The sequence below is a fragment of the Miniopterus schreibersii genome, assembly GCF_964146895.1.
Source record: "Miniopterus schreibersii genome assembly, chromosome: 2".
NCBI classification, from domain to species: domain Eukaryota; kingdom Metazoa; phylum Chordata; class Mammalia; order Chiroptera; family Miniopteridae; genus Miniopterus; species Miniopterus schreibersii.
This window is the reverse complement of record NC_138102.1, coordinates 124,213,580-124,232,720: the sequence shown is the minus strand read 5'-3', so window position 1 is coordinate 124,232,720 and position 19,141 is coordinate 124,213,580. Positions and strand designations below refer to the sequence as shown.

General features: G+C 35.4%; 1 protein-coding gene across 1 annotated transcript in view; it reads right to left on the bottom strand.

The window, feature by feature from the left end:
• The window catches only part of CAPS2 (calcyphosine 2), a 45,342-nt gene extending 29,874 nt beyond the window's left edge, over positions 1-15,468 (bottom strand). Inside the window, exons 1-9 of the mRNA XM_081129352.1 lie at positions 15,017-15,468; positions 12,621-12,690; positions 12,271-12,380; positions 9,882-9,931; positions 8,164-8,209; positions 7,949-8,074; positions 6,520-6,696; positions 3,949-4,071; positions 549-616 (exon numbers count right to left, since the gene is read on the bottom strand). Of these exons, the coding sequence (XP_080985478.1) occupies positions 549-616; positions 3,949-4,071; positions 6,520-6,696; positions 7,949-8,074; positions 8,164-8,209; positions 9,882-9,931; positions 12,271-12,351 (671 nt within the window). The 5' untranslated portion in view covers positions 12,352-12,380; positions 12,621-12,690; positions 15,017-15,468. The remainder of the gene's footprint in view (positions 1-548; positions 617-3,948; positions 4,072-6,519; positions 6,697-7,948; positions 8,075-8,163; positions 8,210-9,881; positions 9,932-12,270; positions 12,381-12,620; positions 12,691-15,016) is intronic.
• Between the last annotated feature and the right edge of the window lie 3,673 nt (positions 15,469-19,141).

Sequence of the window (19,141 nt, the reverse complement as noted above, 5' to 3'; positions counted from 1 at the left end):
TTATTGGACACCACATGAACTACCAGCTCAAACTAATTCACAGATTCAGTAAGATGCCCTCCTTCAATGATGCCTCATCTTGCAAAGCTGGGCTTTCTGCAGTCCTGTGGTAAAAAGCAAGTGCCATATGAAACAGAAAGTGAGGGTAGCAACATCCTAAACATTTCCAAGGTTTGAGAGGCTGTACAGTACCCAAAAAGGTGTAAACATCCCTTTAGTAAGTACTTATGGCTATTTAAGAATGAAAAAAACCCCACATTTTCTTTTAATTTATGTGTATTTTTCAAATAGCCATTAAATAGTTAGGAAGCACATACTCATTAAGTTTTTTAGACAAAATTATTTAATAAATGGAAATAATGGGTATGTCTGTTGGCCTAGGAGTGCTGTGAAAAAAAGTACTAAACACTATGAGGACACTGAACAGAGAAAGTTTGAAGATATCTGAGTTAGAAACTTGATTGACCAAGGATATGGGTTGTCAGGCATAAAAAAAATTGAATAGGAACTTTCTGAATGAACTCCCACCACCAGTGATGACCTCGCACCTACACAGGTGGTCTATCATCACTTGCTCTGCAACAGTCTGTTTCTTCTTCTCAGCAGCCACAGTTTCCTGAGAAGAGAAAAATAAAGACCATCACACAGAAGTCCTAAAATATAAACTATTCACAGTACAGGAACCGGAAACTGAGTTGGAATCATTAACCCTGTATTCAAAATCTAAAAAACAAACAAACAAAAGCATTCCATCATTAAAAGGATAATATTTTCTACACATATAACCCATTTATAATCCTTGATCAACTTTTTTCAATTAGTGTTTTAACTAAACTATCTTCATACTATTTTTTTGCTTTGCCAAAATTATTTTTACTGCACTTTAGGTCACATCAAACTGATCCGTAATCACTCAATTCTATTAGATTATCATGTACCTATAATCACTAAAATGTTTCTTTTGAAAGGTAAATAAAAAAGGGTAAAAAAATTAAGAAATCAAATAAAACTGTTCTATTTGTATTTTTTGTATGTGTTTTTTTAATTGAATTGGTTTCAGAGGGAAGAAGTGAGAGGGAGAGGGATAGAAACATCAATGATGAGAGTCATTGATTGGCTGCCTCCTGCATGCCCCCTGCTGGGGATAGAGCCCGAAACCCGGGCATGTGCCCTAACTGGGAATTGAACCTCCATCTCCCTAGATCATAGGTAGATGCTCAACTATTCAGCCACCCTGGCTGGGCAAACTTGTTCTATTTTTAGAATGTAAATTACCCTCATCCATCCACATTGATCAGTCCAATAAATGAAATCAAGTAAGGTAATGTTGCTTAAGATAGAAGCTTTGTAACTTTAGAGAGAGTACTCTATTTAAAACTGACACAAAATTCAAATAAGAATAACTAAAGGCATATTATAGAAACAAAAAGTAGAAACTCCAAAGAAACCCAGAAAAGTTGGGTACAATCATTTAAATGTTAATCTATAAATGAATTTAGATTTGTGTTTGGTAGAAATTTAAGATGTATACTTTTCACACCCAAATATGCCCCATATAGAGTTCGTATGATTTAATATATAACTGCATCTTGTATTCTTAAGCAGGTGACCCTTTATAATGATCTTTAGTGATTTTATGATTTTTTTAAAGAAGTTGAAAGAACTGTGTAATTTACAGGTAAAGCCAGGTACATTTTATATCAAAGGATGATTCAGAAAGTGGACACTGACTAAAATGTGAAGTTATATACAAACAAAACAAAAAAATCAGCCAGAACACAGATGTAAAACCCAGAAGCAAGCAAAAGAGGTGATGAATATGGAGGCCATGCAGAAAGCCCACCTTAGCTGTTGACATTTATGGTGGCTTATACTTTGTAGGAAAGGTTAGGACCACCCTCAGGCATGCTGAGTTAGAGGTCTGTGCAAACATGAAGCAGATTAGAAGCAGAAGGGACACTGGTGCAAAGACTCTGATAACAATGAAAAATAAACACGAACTAGAAGATACGAACATAAAAAACACATGTACACTGCTTCTGTGTCCAGTCAGGTAGTTAACTACATTTAAAAAATAAATAAATACTAAATTTTGATGCATTCAGAATTTACTTACATAAACATTTCCTTGAAAAGCACAGATAAATGAGTGCTTCCACAATAAAGCGAAATGTTACTTGATAGTGAATTTAGATATATTGCCACTAATAAAGTAATTGCTAAGGAAAAGAAATCCGCTAACACCCAGATGGCTTTGGATTTTACCAAGGACAATACCCAATGGACCTTAAGTACTGGTGACATGGACTTCAAGTCAGTTTACATTCTAACTTTAGACACATTTAAAAAAAATTTTTTTTAAGAACACTATTTTATGGATTTAAAAGGTACTAGCAAATTTCAATAAAGTAGATTAGATTTAACTATGAATTTCCATTATAAAATGACAGACAGTTGCCATTGGGGGAGGTGGTTCTTGTTAGACTGAGTCAAAAACTTCCAGGGGGATGGACAGAGAGAGATTGCTGTTTGATTTGCTCTTCTGGAGGCAGCTGTCCTCTCTAGAAGTCCATCCCCTGCACATATTTTAAAAGCCTTACTCGAGACATTATATTGCCTTATAAAGTAGTTTCATTATTTTTAGAATGAGCCTGCTAATACTCCTTATTCTCTTAAGCATAAATACTTAAATAATAATAGGCATAGAAAATAACGTGCATATGATTTCAGTATAAGAACTACAACAAGTAGCAACTTGGGACATCCTCAGAAAATCAGTCTGCCTGCTTGAGACAGATTACACATTGCGGTCAGTAGAGAAGATTGTGATTCTAGATGAATGTGACCAAAATAAATATATATTAAATTTCCTCTCAATGATAATGAAAATGTAACTGGCTAAATCCATATTGCTTTATCATTATTTAGTCTATCCGAGCCAGAGTTTTCTCAGCTTTTGAGCCAATGCTCACTGGTATTCCATCAATCTATTACAGGTGTGCCTAAAATTTTCATCAGCTGGGAGTGTCGGGGGCGCCAGTGGACTCCAACTTCAAGCAGCTTGATCTGATGGGTGGTGGGTACACAATGCACTACACAGATGATGTAGCACAGAATCGCACACTTGAAAGCTATTAATTTTATTAGCCTATGTCACCCCAATAAATTTAATTTAAAAAAGTAAACAACGGTAGATAAATTACTAGTACTGAAAAAAAAGTTTTATATTTTAATATAAAAAAATGATATAGTTATGTATTTGTACCAGACCTGGTTAACACAATACTCACCAAACAATAGAATTGATTTTTAAAAAAATATAATATAGTCTGGCTGAGCGTGGCTCAGCGGTTGAGCGTCAACCTAGGATCCAGGCCATCGGGGTTCAATTCCTAGTCAGGGCACATGCCCGGGTTGCGGGCTCGATCAATGACTCTATCATTGATGTTTCTCTCTCTCTCCCTCTCCTTTCCTCTCTCTGAAATCAATAAAGATATATTTAAAAATATATATATATAATATAATCAATATTGAGAGTCTAAAGTTTTGCTTCCGTTTTGCTAAAGAGCATTTACTTTATTCCTGTCCTTTTCTTTAACTGCTCTGAATTTCTCTGGTTTTCTTAGCTTCTGACTTTGAAAAAAAAATAACTAGACTACTACAGGGGAGGGTCGATATCAAATAAGCCCACTGACATAAATAGTGGCCAATTAACATTTGGAACTTTATAAACAAAATGTTTACAAACCCTCAAAGACTCAAGACAATTTCTCCACAGTAAATATACTAAACGTCAATCATTTATTGAAATGAGGACTCAGTATGCACATTAATGAATGTTCACCTCAGTCCAAATTCACTTGCTGAGATTATTTATTTATCAGTCTTTAAAATCTTGCAGGGCAAATTATCTTACTGGCTTAATAAGTAAACAAACTGGTAACTTACAGCATTAGATTTTCTTGTGCTGTGCTGTGCATGGTGAGGGTTGTCCGCATAACGCTGCTGTAAGAGGGCTTTCCTATCCAGAGTTGTAAGGTCAGCTGTGATTGCTTCTTCCCCTTGGACACACTATACGTGAAAGCAATAGATGAACTCTCATACACATACTTGGAAAATTTGTTTTTAACAAAAGAACGGATTAAAGAACCACTAAAAGTATCAGTGTTTTTTGTGTAGGGTTAAACAGTACAGGCTCAGGATCAGATTGCCTGTTTGAATCCAGCTCTTCTACTTTCTGGCTAGATGACCTCTCTGTGCCTTGGTTTACTCATGGAAATAGGAATTAATAATAGTAACTCTTTGACAAACACACACAGAAAAAGATTAAATGAGATGACACATGTCCAACGCTTTAAAAAAGTACCTGACATATAGAAAGCATTAAAGGTAGTAACTATTATAACTACTATTGTCTATTTAAGTCTTTGTAACATATTATTGTCTATTTAAATCTTTGTAACGTTCATAAATGTGGGCATGCCCACTCCTTTATAAAAATTAAATTTGGAGGTAAAGTACTTTTTAGTACTTTTTAGATGGGGTGTATCCTTTGAGGTAAAGATCCTTTGGGGTCCTAAAGAGATAAATACTAAAGTTTTCTCTGAATATAAGATGTGATTATGTTCTCTTAACAACAACAAAAGCGTTCCAGTAGGATAGCAACTGACAAAAACTTAATAGATTTCAAGAGTTTCCCCAAGGGTTTGTTCTTACTATAGATCTTTGAAAGCTCCATCTTCATACTCTACTCTGTCTTCATGGCCCTTGATTATTACAAGAAATTTTATTATACATTTATTTACAATTTATTGCCTGCCTCTCCTGATACAAGTTCCATGAGTGCAGGAACCTTGCCTGTCATTTTTATTACAGTACCCATGGTGCCAGAACAGGACCACACACAGTGAGCGCTCAATGAATATTTATTCAGCGAATGAATACTGAATCTTGTTTAAGTATTAACTATTAGGAAATCAATTTATGAGGATATTTGATACCTTATTTATTTACCTGCTAGTATATTTGTCAGATTTTCTTTCAAACATACACCTCTACATTATGTTTAGGTTGAAAACATTTTGAAAGCATTTTATTTTGTTTCAGCTTGTTTTTAACCTTTATAAAGGGGAAACAATGACATTTCCACTCGGTATCTCAAATTTAACCTCCTCAACCAGACTTCCTTGTGGTCTTCCCCACCCCATTAATTGATTAGACCAAAAGCCTTAGTGTCATTCTTCATCTTTCTTTTCTCTCAAGCCTGCAGCCAATCCATTAAGCAAGTATTCTCAGCCCAATCTTCAAAATCTGTCCAGAATCCAGCTTTTCATCAGATGTGAAAGAATTGTGAAATTATCCTGCCTACTATTATAGAAACTAGATTATTATATTTGTGCGCATTGTTTGGATCTGGGAATTTTGTTTTAAGATAAAAGACACCTAATAACCCCATAACTTTTGCTGTTATGCTTTCAGCTAAACACCATGTGATTTAGTTAGTTCTAGATAATTCCTACATGGATTAGAAAAACTAGCTGATATGGCACACATACTTATAAATTAGTCTTTTTTACCTATAGAAAAATGCTAAGCAAATAAAACCATCCAACTTCCCTAAAAATACATTATTTTTATTAAAAGTTAACTGAATTAACGACTGTAGCTCTTGCTGGTTTAGCTCAGTGGACTGAAGGGTTCGATTCCAGTCAAAGGGCGTGTGTGTTGGCTGCAGGCTCAAGCCCTAGTCCCAGTTGGGGTGTGTGCGGGAGGCAACCAATCGATGTATCTCTCTCACGTCGATGTTTCTCTGTTTCTCTTTCCCTTGCACACTCTCTGAAAAGCAATGGAAAAAATATCCTTGAGTGAGGATTAAAAAAAATAATTGTGTACAACTATTCTCTTCTTTATGGCCAGTTGTATCATAAACTGTGTTTCCAAGCCTTTCTTTTCAAAAAATTCAAGATTGACATTTTCTGTATACTTCTGGAAAGCCATTAAATTCATTATGGTTACTTTGCTCATATTGAATTTACACCTAATTAATATTAAATAAAAGCATAAAATTTTAGCAATTCATGATGTTAAAAAACATCTCCCCAAATGAGACAGAAGACAATCATGGAGTAGTAATAGTTTTAGAACAAAACAGGGTCACTATAAAATCTGAAACCACTTTTCAACTTTAGTATTTAGACTGGAAAACAGAGTTCAAGATAGCTACATCAAAAATAGCTATATTGCATAATATTGTCGCATTTCCAATCCCAAGGCAAACGAAAAATTTCTAACAGAGAAAAGATGACTAGATTATATGGCAAAGTTTTCACATCTGAAAATGGTAACAACAACAAGAGTTTATTGTGAAGAATAAACTAGGTAATCAAAGTAAAATACTTCAACTAGTCCTGGGCACACTTATTATGACTAACAGCAAGACATATCGGACAAAAAGATGTTTCTATAATATGTGGACTCTTTAAAAATTTCATTAGAATTCTATAAAGCCTCATACATTACCTTGTCATCTATCTTGTTTCTTAGAGACAGTTGATGTGTGATATTTGATTTTGCCTCTTCTGCATTTCTCTGACTATACTGTTTATATCCCTCTTCCATTTCAGTTTTGTATTGCTGATATTTTAGTTTATATTTGCCTGTTGGTGCTGGCAAATCTTTAGGTATAATGTCCTGTTCCTAAGACAAAGAGAAGTATGCTATCCACCAGAAAAAATCAAAATAATTATTAATTTGCCTTATTAACACTAACAGATTTATCATTTACCTTAGCATTTATGCCTACAAAACAGACGATTAGATCTACATTTTGAACGGAGGTGATAGTTAAAACATTTAGCTGTGTAGCCTCGCTGAGCAATAGAGTCAGAACTGCTGAGAATGGGCGCTGGCCTTCAAGACCAATAAACCTATACCTTATTTCCCAATGAAAGTCAGCCCTGGTTCTAAAATAATTTGAGAGGACAATGGACAACTTTTCTCTTTTTTTAGGAGTTTCAGATATGCCTTTTCTTCCTGCCCTAGAAAAACTCCATTGTCAATCATTTCTTCCAGAATAGTCACAGGAATTACAGATTACTAACACTGAGGAGTACTGGTTGCCATTTCTAGAATATTAATATTTTCTGTCTTCTGGTATTATTTGGTCCCCTGCCACACCTCCATGGGAGTGAGACATAATAGAGCTGGTGGACAAGAGAAGCCTAAATGAAGTGTTACGCAAACACTAGGGTATGCTTATTGGCCCAGAAAGGGACAGGCACTTCAAAAGGAGTACAAAGCCAGCACAGCCCTTGAAAACTTGATAATATCCAAGATAATAACCCAGAGGAGAAGGAGAAGGCAAAGCTTCAGGGTGAAAACTGTAGCATGATACAGACTCGGGTACTACTGGTGCAATTTATCCAAAATGAGACTGATGGGAACATCAACAGAGGCGGTTACATGAGAAAGACTAACAAAAAGTCAAGCCCTATTCATAGAATACTGATTAGAACTTGTGTTCATAACACGAAATATTGTGTGAAGTATAAATATGTCCCAAGGAGATACCTTTGAATTAGGACACTTATTTATTCCATAATATACCAGTGACCTAAAAAATAAGTCAGTTTCCAAGAGACAAATCTCATATTGTTAAACTAGCAAGATCTAATCTAATATTCTCCATAATTTTAAATTCCTGGGTTACCCATTAGGATAAAGCTGTACTTTACCAATTTTATAAGGCACTTTAATAATACCATTCCTATGTGAGAAAAAATATAAAATAGTAAAATTATTTCACCAACATTGTTGTTAGGGATGTTAATGTATAAAATACTTAAACTGTACAAAACATAGACTAAACATAATAAAATTTCTGGATTAAATACAGTGCTAAAATGCATGCAATAATTCAGGATGTTGGTAGTAAGAACTAAATACTAACCAGTTCACTTAGATGCTGCTGAGTATATGCTCTTTGACATGGTGTGACCCAATCGAGAGCAGAAGATAATTTTGGTGGGTCAGAATGAATATGCGCTGTACTAAGTGGAATATGTGAAAAATCATCCTAAGGATAAAATTAAATGATACTTAGTATATGCTATATGTATTATTGTATTCAAATGTCTGTTATATTAAATACTAAGTAAAAATTACCTCATCATCAGAGTCAACAAGGCTTCCCAAATCAAGTGGTGGGACCCTGAAAGAAATAATCTATGTAGCCCATAACTTTGAAAAATGAGACTTTAAGAATTGCAAATCATATATGCTACATCTTACATAAAAAGGAACACTGAGGCCAACAATGTACTGATGCCTACTGGCTATGCTAGCTTTGGTTAAATATTCAGTAATTTCTGAGCTTGTTGTTAACACAAAATTATTAAAAATAAAATTATACAGACTTATAATTAAATAAGTTATATTAAAAACAAAGGTAACAAATATTCAAAAGTTATTACTTCTTAATGATTTTACTATCTTTCACTATTATTTGTGTCCTAGGCTATTTATATCTGTGTAGTAATAGAACGTCTCTTTCCTAGTCTGTGTTCAGTGATATTACTCTATAGATAGCTTGAAATCAACCACAGTAGGATTGTTTACACAGAAATTGGCAAAATGCTATGAATCAGAACTTGATTTATTACTTTGTTGACTTCTGAGACTTTAAAAAGTAGAGGAGAAAATGTTAAATGATGCAGATTAAACTTAAAAGTGTATCATGTCTTAACTGTCACACTGTGAATAATAAAAAAACAGAAATATTGTTCCAGTATTCAAAACTATCACTTGATTCAAAAGAGAAATCCCTCATGTCACCCTACAATAAATAAAAATATCAACCAACATTCATGTTGGAACTACACTAGTTCATCAGTTACAACCGCACATTGGCTCCAGATATAAGAATTCAGCAAAAAACACAAAGGTATCTTTCTGTGACAATCAATTGGCTATATGGAATTTACAACAAAAAGTTTATATATTTTATTAGTATTTGTAAATTCCTTGCTACATATCCTTTATATCAGTAAAATTTATAATCAACTTAAAATATATTTAAGATTATTTATAATTAAAAATTAAAATTTATATTAAACTTATATAAAGTTTTGTGTTTTTTGTTTGTTTGTTTGTTTTTTCAGAAAACCAGTTGTTAAAAACATTTACCAGCACACAACTGACTGTTGTTACATACTAAACATCTTGTATCTAGTGCTTGCACCTAGTTCTGTTTTTTGTCTGGATGAGCATACAGGTACCTATTATATAGAACCACAAGAAATTTCTCTGATACTTGCCAATTTCATGTGATTCAGCCTAATAACTATCAAGTTTTTAATTTCTATTTTCCAAGAAGCCCTGTAGTCTAAAATATGTGAAAGGATATAAAAATGTATAGTTCCAAATTTTAAAAGGGAAAAATATAAAGTATAAAATAAGTCAATGTATTCTAGTTCAAAATAAAACTATATTCCTCAAGATAAAAGTACAGATAGAGTTTCCATCAAATTCATGTTTACTATCCTAGTTATAAAGTGCCAAATTTTATATATTTCTTTAATAAATGCACTTACTGAATTTTCTAAATAAAGCAATATTTAAACTTTTTCAGGAATATATAAGGACAATATTAAATAAAATTTAAAAAAAACAAGAGAAGTATTACCCTTAATCCTACCATCCTATACAAGAGCTACTTTCATTTTGGCATAGTAATTTTAGGCCACCCACATGCATATAAATTTTTCTGTGGTTCACAATCATAGCTATATATATATATATAATTTTGCCTTATTTTTATTCTTGTTAATGTACTACAAATATTTACCCATTAAATAGCTCAAATGTGAAAAAATGTGACTTACACAGGAAGGCAAGGATTTTGGATTGCCCATGGTTTGGAAGTCCATCCTTGCTTTAATTAAAAAAAAAAAAAAAAGAATCAGTATGCACATACCCCTCATTTATACTTTAAAAGATAAGCTATGAATCAATGCAATAAGGCTAATTATCTTTTCTCAGTAAGCTTACTATGAGAAATACTTATTGAGCCCCTCCCACTGTGTCTGAGACACAGAGGGAGAATGATAAGCAACATGGGTCATTTGTATCAGTAAATTATCTCCCCGCGTAGCACTCCCTCTGCTGCAGAAGACATTCGTGCAAAAAACCAATACTGTGAAAAAGAAGTGCTATGACAGAGAAACTACACATAGCATGTGTATCCAACCTAGTCGAGGGAATCGACGAAGCTTTTGCAAAAACAAAAGAGTAACCTTTAAATGAACCTCTAAAGGATGAATAGGACAGTTAGGCAGACGAAGAGAAAGGAGGGACGGGCTTCAGCCAGGGGAGCAACTTGTGCTGAGCCAGCCCGAGGCAGTTGGAAAGGGTTGAGATCCACAGTGTGAGAAGTAATGGCCAGAGTTGTTATATTATAAGACAAGTTAAGGAACTTGGACCCTGTCCGAAAGGTTATGGGAAAACTGGGCAGAATTTAAGCAAGGAAGTGACAGATGTGGATGAGTCTTAGGGAAAGTTAAAGTTAATAAAAACAGGAAATAGTTCACCCATCGGTGCTTACAGTTTATTCGGAAATGTTATCTAACTGGTCATTTCTGTGATTCTGATAGCAGGTTTAGAGATTATATACAAGACTGAGTTTCATCATTCTGACCATAAGAGTAAGAGAAAATAAATTTGGCTCTGTATCAGCTTCAATATGACATTGTTTTAGTGCTATCCTAATAAATAGTCAAAATGTAGAAATATAAAATCACAAGATTATTTAAATGTAAGTATATATTTAATATATAATAAAACAAAAATAAATATAGCCCGGCCGGGCGTGGCTCAGCGGTTGAGCGTCGACCTAGGATCCAGGCGATCGGGGTTCGATTCTGGGTCAGGGCACATGCCCGGGTTGCGGGCTCGATCAATGACTCTATCATCATTGATGTTTCTATCTCTCCCTCTCCTTTCCTCTCTCTGAAATCAATAAAGATTTATTTAAAAAACAACAACAAAAAACCCCCAAAATAAATATATACTCTATTAAAATTAATTAAATGTAATTAATTTTATGTGATTAAATGTAATAAAATTAAAAATTATATGTCAGTATATATATCAGCCTAAAATAGCAGCATATTTTCATCACACATCAAAGATTGTCTTAATCGTACTTGGGACACATTGTGACATCATCTAAGTGCAGTAAGAAGATCTAAATACAATATAGCTGCGGTTGTCACAGTCTTGATCATCATCATTATTATTCCCCAGAAAATGCTTTAATGGACTGATAGACAGTCTTCTGAAGTCATAGGCATAAATATTTTCTAAATAGCAGTTGTCTTTCTTTTGTGCTAGCCAATTTGGTACTAGCCAATCACAATGTTGTCCCTGTCTATAAGTTCTTTCTCTTTTTTTCTTTTCTGTTCAATCCCTCTACCCCTCTCCCCCAGCCCCCGTCCCTCAACAGCCTGCTCGCTATGTGTCTGTCTCTATTTTGCTTGTTAGTTCATTTTGTTCATTAGATTCCACATATGAGTGAAATTATATGGTACTTGTCTTTCTCTGACTTAGCATAATATTCTCCAGGTCCATCCATGAGTTCTTCCACATTTAAAAGCAGGTAAAAATAAATCCTACCTCAAAGATTTATTGTAAGAATTAAATTATATAAGCTATCAAAACATATATCATGGTTACTGAAAAGCAGTAGACATACAATATTTAGAATAGAACACCAAGAAAATACACATCACCTCTATATATTTCTAAACTATCTTTATATACACTCAACTATGTCGCAGATACAGGAACAAAGTAGCTTAAAACTTTACTTAATGATATACATAACAGTGATATTATTAAAGTTAAGAATAGAGTAGTCCTAATAATAGAAGCCCAGATTCTCTTCTAACCTAGCTAACACAAAATGTATATATATACTGATATTTTCTTCTTTCTACTATTTTTATTTTCTCTGCAGACATACACAGATAATTTTAAATCTAACAATAAGAAAATAGTAATAATAAGCTTAATATTTTAAAATAAAACTAAATTCAAGCAGTGACTAATTTTCAAGTAGTGATTATCTTCAATTTTAGTGGTTCGAGTCTTTAAATCAAGGAAATATTGATCCTAAATATTTGTGAGTATAAGTAGTTATAAAATCTGAGGAAAGAAGTCAGAAAATTATTGAATGACTCATAGTACAAGAGGAAAATTATATAGCACACATACTTGTAGCGGCTTCTTTCTTCCAGAGAATGACTGAGTTTGACTCCTAGGAGCAGCGGCAATTCCTTTAACCTCTAAATCCATTCAAGGTGACGTACTGATTGTGCAATATACTTTGAAAAAATAAAAAAAATATATAATTCTTACTCAAATTTTAAATATCATACAAATTACATAATACAACATGGAAAGAAATCATGTGGTCAATCACTTTTCCTTCATTTACCAAAATTAACTATCTGTGGAGCAATTACATTGTGTTAGGCAACAATGGGGTAAATATTAGTCTAAATAATAGCCCCCCAAAAGTGCCCCTGTCCTAATCACCAGACCCTGTGAATATGTTACCTTACCTGACAAAAAGGTTTGAGATGTGGAGATTATTCTGGTTTAACTGGTGGATCCAATGTAATCACCTGGGTCCTTAGAAAAGGGAAACAGGCTGATCAGAGTAAGAAAGAGAAGATGTAAGAATGGAAACACAGGTCATAGGGAAGCAAAGGTGCTTGCAGCTGCCTTTGAAAATGAAGGGAGAGGTCACGAACATTTTCTAGAAGCTAGAAGAGACAAGAACTGGACTCTCCCTTGGAGCCTCCAGAAGAAACCAGCCCTGCTGACATCTTGATATTAGTTCTGTAGAATTCATTTTGTACTGCTGACCTCCAGAACTGTAAAATAATGAACTGGCCCCGCTGGGTGTGGCTCAGTGGTTAAGCGTCGACCTAGGATCCAGGCTATCAGGGTTCAATTCCTGGTCAGGGCACATGCCCGGGTTGTGGGCTGCAGCCTATCAATGACTCTCTCATCATTGATGTTTCTCCCTCCTCTCCCTCTCCCTCTCCCTCTCCCTCTCCCTCTCCCTCCTCTCCCTCCTCTCCCTCCTCTCCCTCCTCTCCCTCTCCCTCTCCCTCTCCCTCTCCTTTCCTCTCCCTGAAATCAATAAAGATATATTTTTAATAAATAAATAAATAAATAAATAATAAAATAAAAATTAAAAATAAAATAATGAACTGTATTGACTTAAACCACTACATTTGTGGTAATATTTTACAGGAGCAATAGGAAACTGATGCATGTACCTATTCTTTACCACAAAGTGATGTTTTATTTTCTCTTTTCCTGAACCTTTATGGGTTTTAATTTTGTCAGAGTAGGCTGATAAAAATTTTTTTAGCAAGCAGTATTTATTATTTATCTAATACAAAGAATAAAATGAAGTGAATGATCCAACTAGTCATTCTGAGGTGATAGGTAAAAACGCTTGCAAAAGAATGCAGAAATAATCAACTTGCAAGTATAAAAAAATAAAAATCATATGAATATCTCAGTCATTCAGATTCTGAATATTTTATTTTATACTTCAGCCTTATATTACCAAGGATACATTTTTATTTAATGATTCATTCATACCTTCTTTTTCTGTTAGATCTGGATTTATTTTACTAGTAAAATATTTTTGTTTGTTTTGTTTTTAAGGAAAGATAGTATGGGATAGTGCTTGGAGTCAGATAGACTGACATTCAAATCCTCATTTTTTACACTTTCCCATAACCTAAGCTTGGGTAAGAACTTAATTATTCTGAGACAGCATTTTTAATATGTAAAATGAGTTTAATGTTAGCACCTTTCTCATCTTCCTATATCATGTGGAACATGGTTAATATTCAATACATGGTAGCTATTATCATTATTATTATTAAAATATAGTTTCATTTCATGTCCAGTGAAATCCTCTTACCTGAAAGATATACCAATTCTTTATTAATATATCTATATGATTCCCTTCACCCCACTGCCATAGCCCCCTCCCCTAAAAACCCCATGCCCTAAGCCTGAAATTCTACTGGAAGAGTAAAGTCAGGAAGACTTATCAACCAACACTAGACATATTCTGAAAACACAAATTATTAGATTTTATTAAAATTACTCCTATAGCACTAGCAGACAGCTTACTTTCCATACATAACTTTTACAAAGAAGCAACTTTTTAAAGTTATTATTGGTTTCGTGGGCAGATGGGGGGTTGTTGTTTGCTTTTGATCACATCACAAGAGCTGCTGGTATTTGCTACAGTGATCAGAAGCTAACAAACCCAAGTTGAGACCAGGGTGTTGAACAATCAGCTAGGTGATTTTTCTCCACACATCAGCCACACAACTATTTATACCTTAGTAACTATTATAGCCACTTCAAATAACTATAGGTCACTTTAAATCACTAAAATCCACTTGCCAATAATCAAAACAACAAAATTTATACCCTCAAATTTCCAGGTCCATCTCAATGGCTTCTTCTGTCTTCACCCAAACTGGGACAGCTCATGAGAGGTTACTGCTAGCATGCAATGAGGCTTACCATATTAACGTTAGCACTACCAAAATGAACTGGATTCACTTTTCTCATTTTTAAGGGTGTTTATTTCCAATTCTAGTCATCGTCATTTCTTTCTTGGTTAGTGATATTAGTGGCTATACTGTTGCTTATACCAAATCAGAACACGATGGAAAGCAAAGAATAAACTGATCGAATCCAGCCCGTAATCGAGGAGAGAGGAATGAGATTTGAAAATACTCTTTAGTATTTTAAGCTCCATGCAAGCAGGAACCAAGTCAGTCTATCTTGGAGCCCAGGTGATAACAGACCCGGGTATCTTAATTGAACCTGGGCCATGATTAATTTCAAACAAGGCAGAGTAATTACCCTACAGCCTTCCACCAAAAGTTGAGATTAAAAATCAAGGTAATGGTACCTGCAACCAGAACGAACGCTCCACCCTCTTCCTATCTGGGATTCATGGACTGCGGGGGAACACAAGGGACGGCCAACCCGACCTGATCCAACAAGCTGGGTAAAAACCAGGTCCACAGTGGGTTCCACCAAGAACCCTCTCGAGACCGTTCCAGACAGGCCAAGAAGCAGGGAGAGTTCCCAGCTAAGGCTCCAAACTCAGACCTGCGTCTGCAGGTTGCCTGGCAACAGGCGCCTCCACCAGGGCCTCCAACCCTTCTTTCACTTGCAGGGGAAATGCGGTCGCAGGCTCAGGTCTCCGGCTGCATCCACGCCCCCCCCCCCCGCCCCCAGGCTGTGTGGGCCGTTCCTTCTCCTGCGGGGTCCGCGCGCCCGGCGGCCCCTCAGAAGTGCGCCCCGGGAAAGGAACGTCCGGGCCCCTCCCGCCCACAGGTCCCGCTCCGCGACGCTTCTAAACCCCGGGGAGGAGCTGGAGCGGACTCACTCATCTGCGCTTCTCCTGCGCAGGGAGAGGGCCAAAGCCCGGCCTGGATCCAAGGGAGTTGCATAATTCTTCCTTTAGGTGCATTCTAGTTAACCTATTTTATAGAGCATCTACCAGGTGTCAGCTCCTAGAACGATGTTTTGATGGGGGAAAAATGTGAAGCATAAGCTCTCAAGGAGCTTGCAATTATTTAAAAAGACAAGATTACAGTATAGTATTATAGAGGTATATAGACATAGATATAAATATTTCTTTAAATAGGTGTGCACATATAATAGGAACAGGCCTAGGAACCAGGAAACATCCATTTCATTCTTTGCTCAGCACACAGTCTTTGGGCGTCAACTCCTCATCAATAAAAGAAAAGGTCTGGTTTGAGATATTTCTAAGCTTCCATTCCACTCTAAGATGCCTAACTTTCCTGAACTGCACGGGCATGTGTCAGGTACCCAAACTAGACCTAAGATCTTCTGAAGCCTAATCCAGTTCTCTTCTCATAAAATCAAGTTGTTTTCTGCTCTGCAGTTTCTTTTCAAAATTAGCTCCCCTCAAAATAAATGCATTTAAATTTCCAGTTGGAGCAAATTTTGGAGTAAAAAGACAAATATAGTTTTAAAGCATGAAAATAGTGAAGTCAGTGGGTATAAGGCAATCATTCCTTCTGTTTCTTCCCTACACTCCATAAAATTCATCTACCCATTATCCCTACAAAGAAAAGCAAAAATAAACTGAAAAAAGTAATAATGAAACAAAAACTAAACTTTAACTTTAAAAAATGTATCAAAGACTTTAAAAATTCTAATGCCCAACTAGTGTTGCCCATTGCACAAATAGATATTTAGAAAAGAAAATATCCTTGTCTATTCCTGGCACTTAGGCTTAGTATGCCTAAATTGGTTCAATATTTCTGAATATAGTTCTTTAATCCGTTGAGAACATGGTCTAAATAAGACGAATCTCTCTAATCCAGATATTGTGTTAAAATATCTATATAAAAGCAATAATCTTGGATTATGTGTTGATTACATAAATTATACCTTTTTGCCAATCTTCAATACAATCATTACTTTATAAGAGTTCTGTTATTACAGCCAATTAAACACAAAATGAAACTAAATTAACCATATGTTAAACTATATTATTTCCAGTATCAAAAAAATTTGCACTTGAAGCTCAACAAACACCAGGCAGGTGACAGCTGGCCTCAATATTCCTTCCTGTGCCTTTTGCTGAGTGGCCCCAGGCCCAGCACAGGTGGCAGCCAGCCTTGGGGCACAGCAAGGCCTCTCCCACATGCCTCCAGATGCAGCCCAGGCAGCTACTAACCTCAGATCACTTTGTAGTCCCTCCCAAGAGGCCTCAGGACCACTACTCCTGATGACTGGCCTCAGACCACACTACCAGCTTAGCTCCATAAATGGTACACCCAAAGGGTGGGCTTGGCAGGCACCAGAGCCCCACGGGGGCAATCCTGCTTTATAAAGTCAGCCCACGCTGTAGTCATGGCCAGTTCTCACAGTCAGTCAGCCTTAGGGTCAACCTCAACCACTGACAAGTGAGCAGTAATCAAGACTCAACTACAACAGGAAGGCACACACAATCCACACAAGGGACATTCCCGGAGCACCCGGTTCAGGAAACTAGGGAAACCACACCCCTAGACCCCACAGAACACCTACATAAAGCCATTCTGCCCAAACTGGGAGACATAGCAGATCTACCAAGTATATAGAAATAAACACAAGGAGGCAACCAAAATGACAAGACAGAGAAATATGTCCCAAATGAAAGAACAGAACAAAACTCCAGAAAAATAACTAACTAAAATGGAGGCAAACAATCTACCAAATACAGAGGTCAAAACAATGGTTCTAAAGATGCTCATGGGAAAAATAACGCAGTGAGAACTTCAACAGATTGTAAACATAAAAAAATACACAGTTACTACAAAAAAGAACCAGCAATTTCATTTCTGAATACTTATCCAAAGAAATCCAAAACATTAACTCGAAAAGATATATGTATTCTTATGTTCATTGCAGCATTATTTATAATAGCCAAGATAAAAAAAAAAAACTTAAGTGTCTATCAATAGACATCTTCATAAAGAAAATGTGGTACATACATACGATGGAATATTACTCAGCCATAAAAAAGAATGAAATCTTATCCTTTGCAACAGCATGGTTGGACCTAGAGGGTATTCTGTTAAGTGAAATAAGTCAGGCAAGGAAAGACAAATACCATATGATTTCACTTATATATGGAATCTAAAGAACATTATAAACAAACAAAACAGAAACAGACACATAAATACAAAGAAGAACCTAATGGTTGCCAGAAGGGGGGGAGGGTCACTTGGTGAAATAAGTTAAGAAAGTAAGAATTTCATTTAGTAATAACAAAATAGTCACGGGGATGTAAAGTACAGTACTGTATAGGAAATATAGTCAATAATATTGTAATAAGTATAATATTCTAATAACTATTCCAGGTGAGTACTAGACTTACGGGGGGATCATTCTTAAATTATATAAATGTCTAACCACTATGCTGTATATGTGAAACTAATATAAAATAACAGTGAATGTCAACTGTAACTGAAAAAATAAAAATAAAAAATGGTTAAAGAAAAGAAAAAGTCCTAAGGGGAAATTGTGAACTATTTATAACTGAATAGCAATAAAAGCAGTAAACTCCCAAATGTTATGAGTTGCAGCTAACGTTCTAATTCAAGGGACATTAATGACCTTAAATGCGTATATGAAGAAAGAGAAAAAGGAATACCTCTTTCTGATTTCTCGACTCCTATTGGGTTGATTAAATATTCTTCATCATTTTCCCTTTACTGGTTTGCTATTCCTCTTTCTTTTAATAGTTATTCTTAAGTTTTTAACATTTGTGCATCAGTTAACAAAGTCAAAAGTACTCAATACCTTTTCTCTCAGCAATACAAGCACCTTAGAGTAATCGCTAAGCTCTCCCATTTTCCACACGTTTGCCTAGTATTACAGTCCCACCTTGTATTTAATCTCCTCCTTCCTGGAACCCTCCTCCTCCAGCATCCATAGGCTTCCCTCTTGCATGCCCTTCAAGTATTTGTTTAAAAGTCACCTTCTCAAAGACTGATCACTCTGTTTGAAATCACAACCCTAATACATACTCAGTGTTCCCAAACTCCTTAGGCTGCATTTATTTTTCCCATAGATGTTTCCACCTTTTTAAAAATCATACTATAGAAGTTATTATGTTTATCATTTATTGTGTGTCTCTCTTCAGTGGAATTCCAGAGAGGCAGATTGCTTTGTTTGGTTCTTTATGATTGTAATTCCAAGCACCCAGAAGAGCGCCTGGTATATAGTAGATACTCCAAATACTTAAGTAATTCTAAAGACTATATACTTTTACTGGTGTCTTTAGAATAGACTACAGGAAGTTAAGAGTGGGAACAAAGATCCACTAAGAAGCCTTCACATTTATCCATAAAATCAAGGACATGCCATTTTGCATGATGAGCACTGGTCAAGGTCTGAAAATATAAAGACAAAGCCAACAAAATTTGCTAAAGGGCCAAAGCCTTCAGAGTTTGAGGCCTGAGCAACAGTTAAAAATAAAAATAGAGGCGCCATTAACTGAGATAGG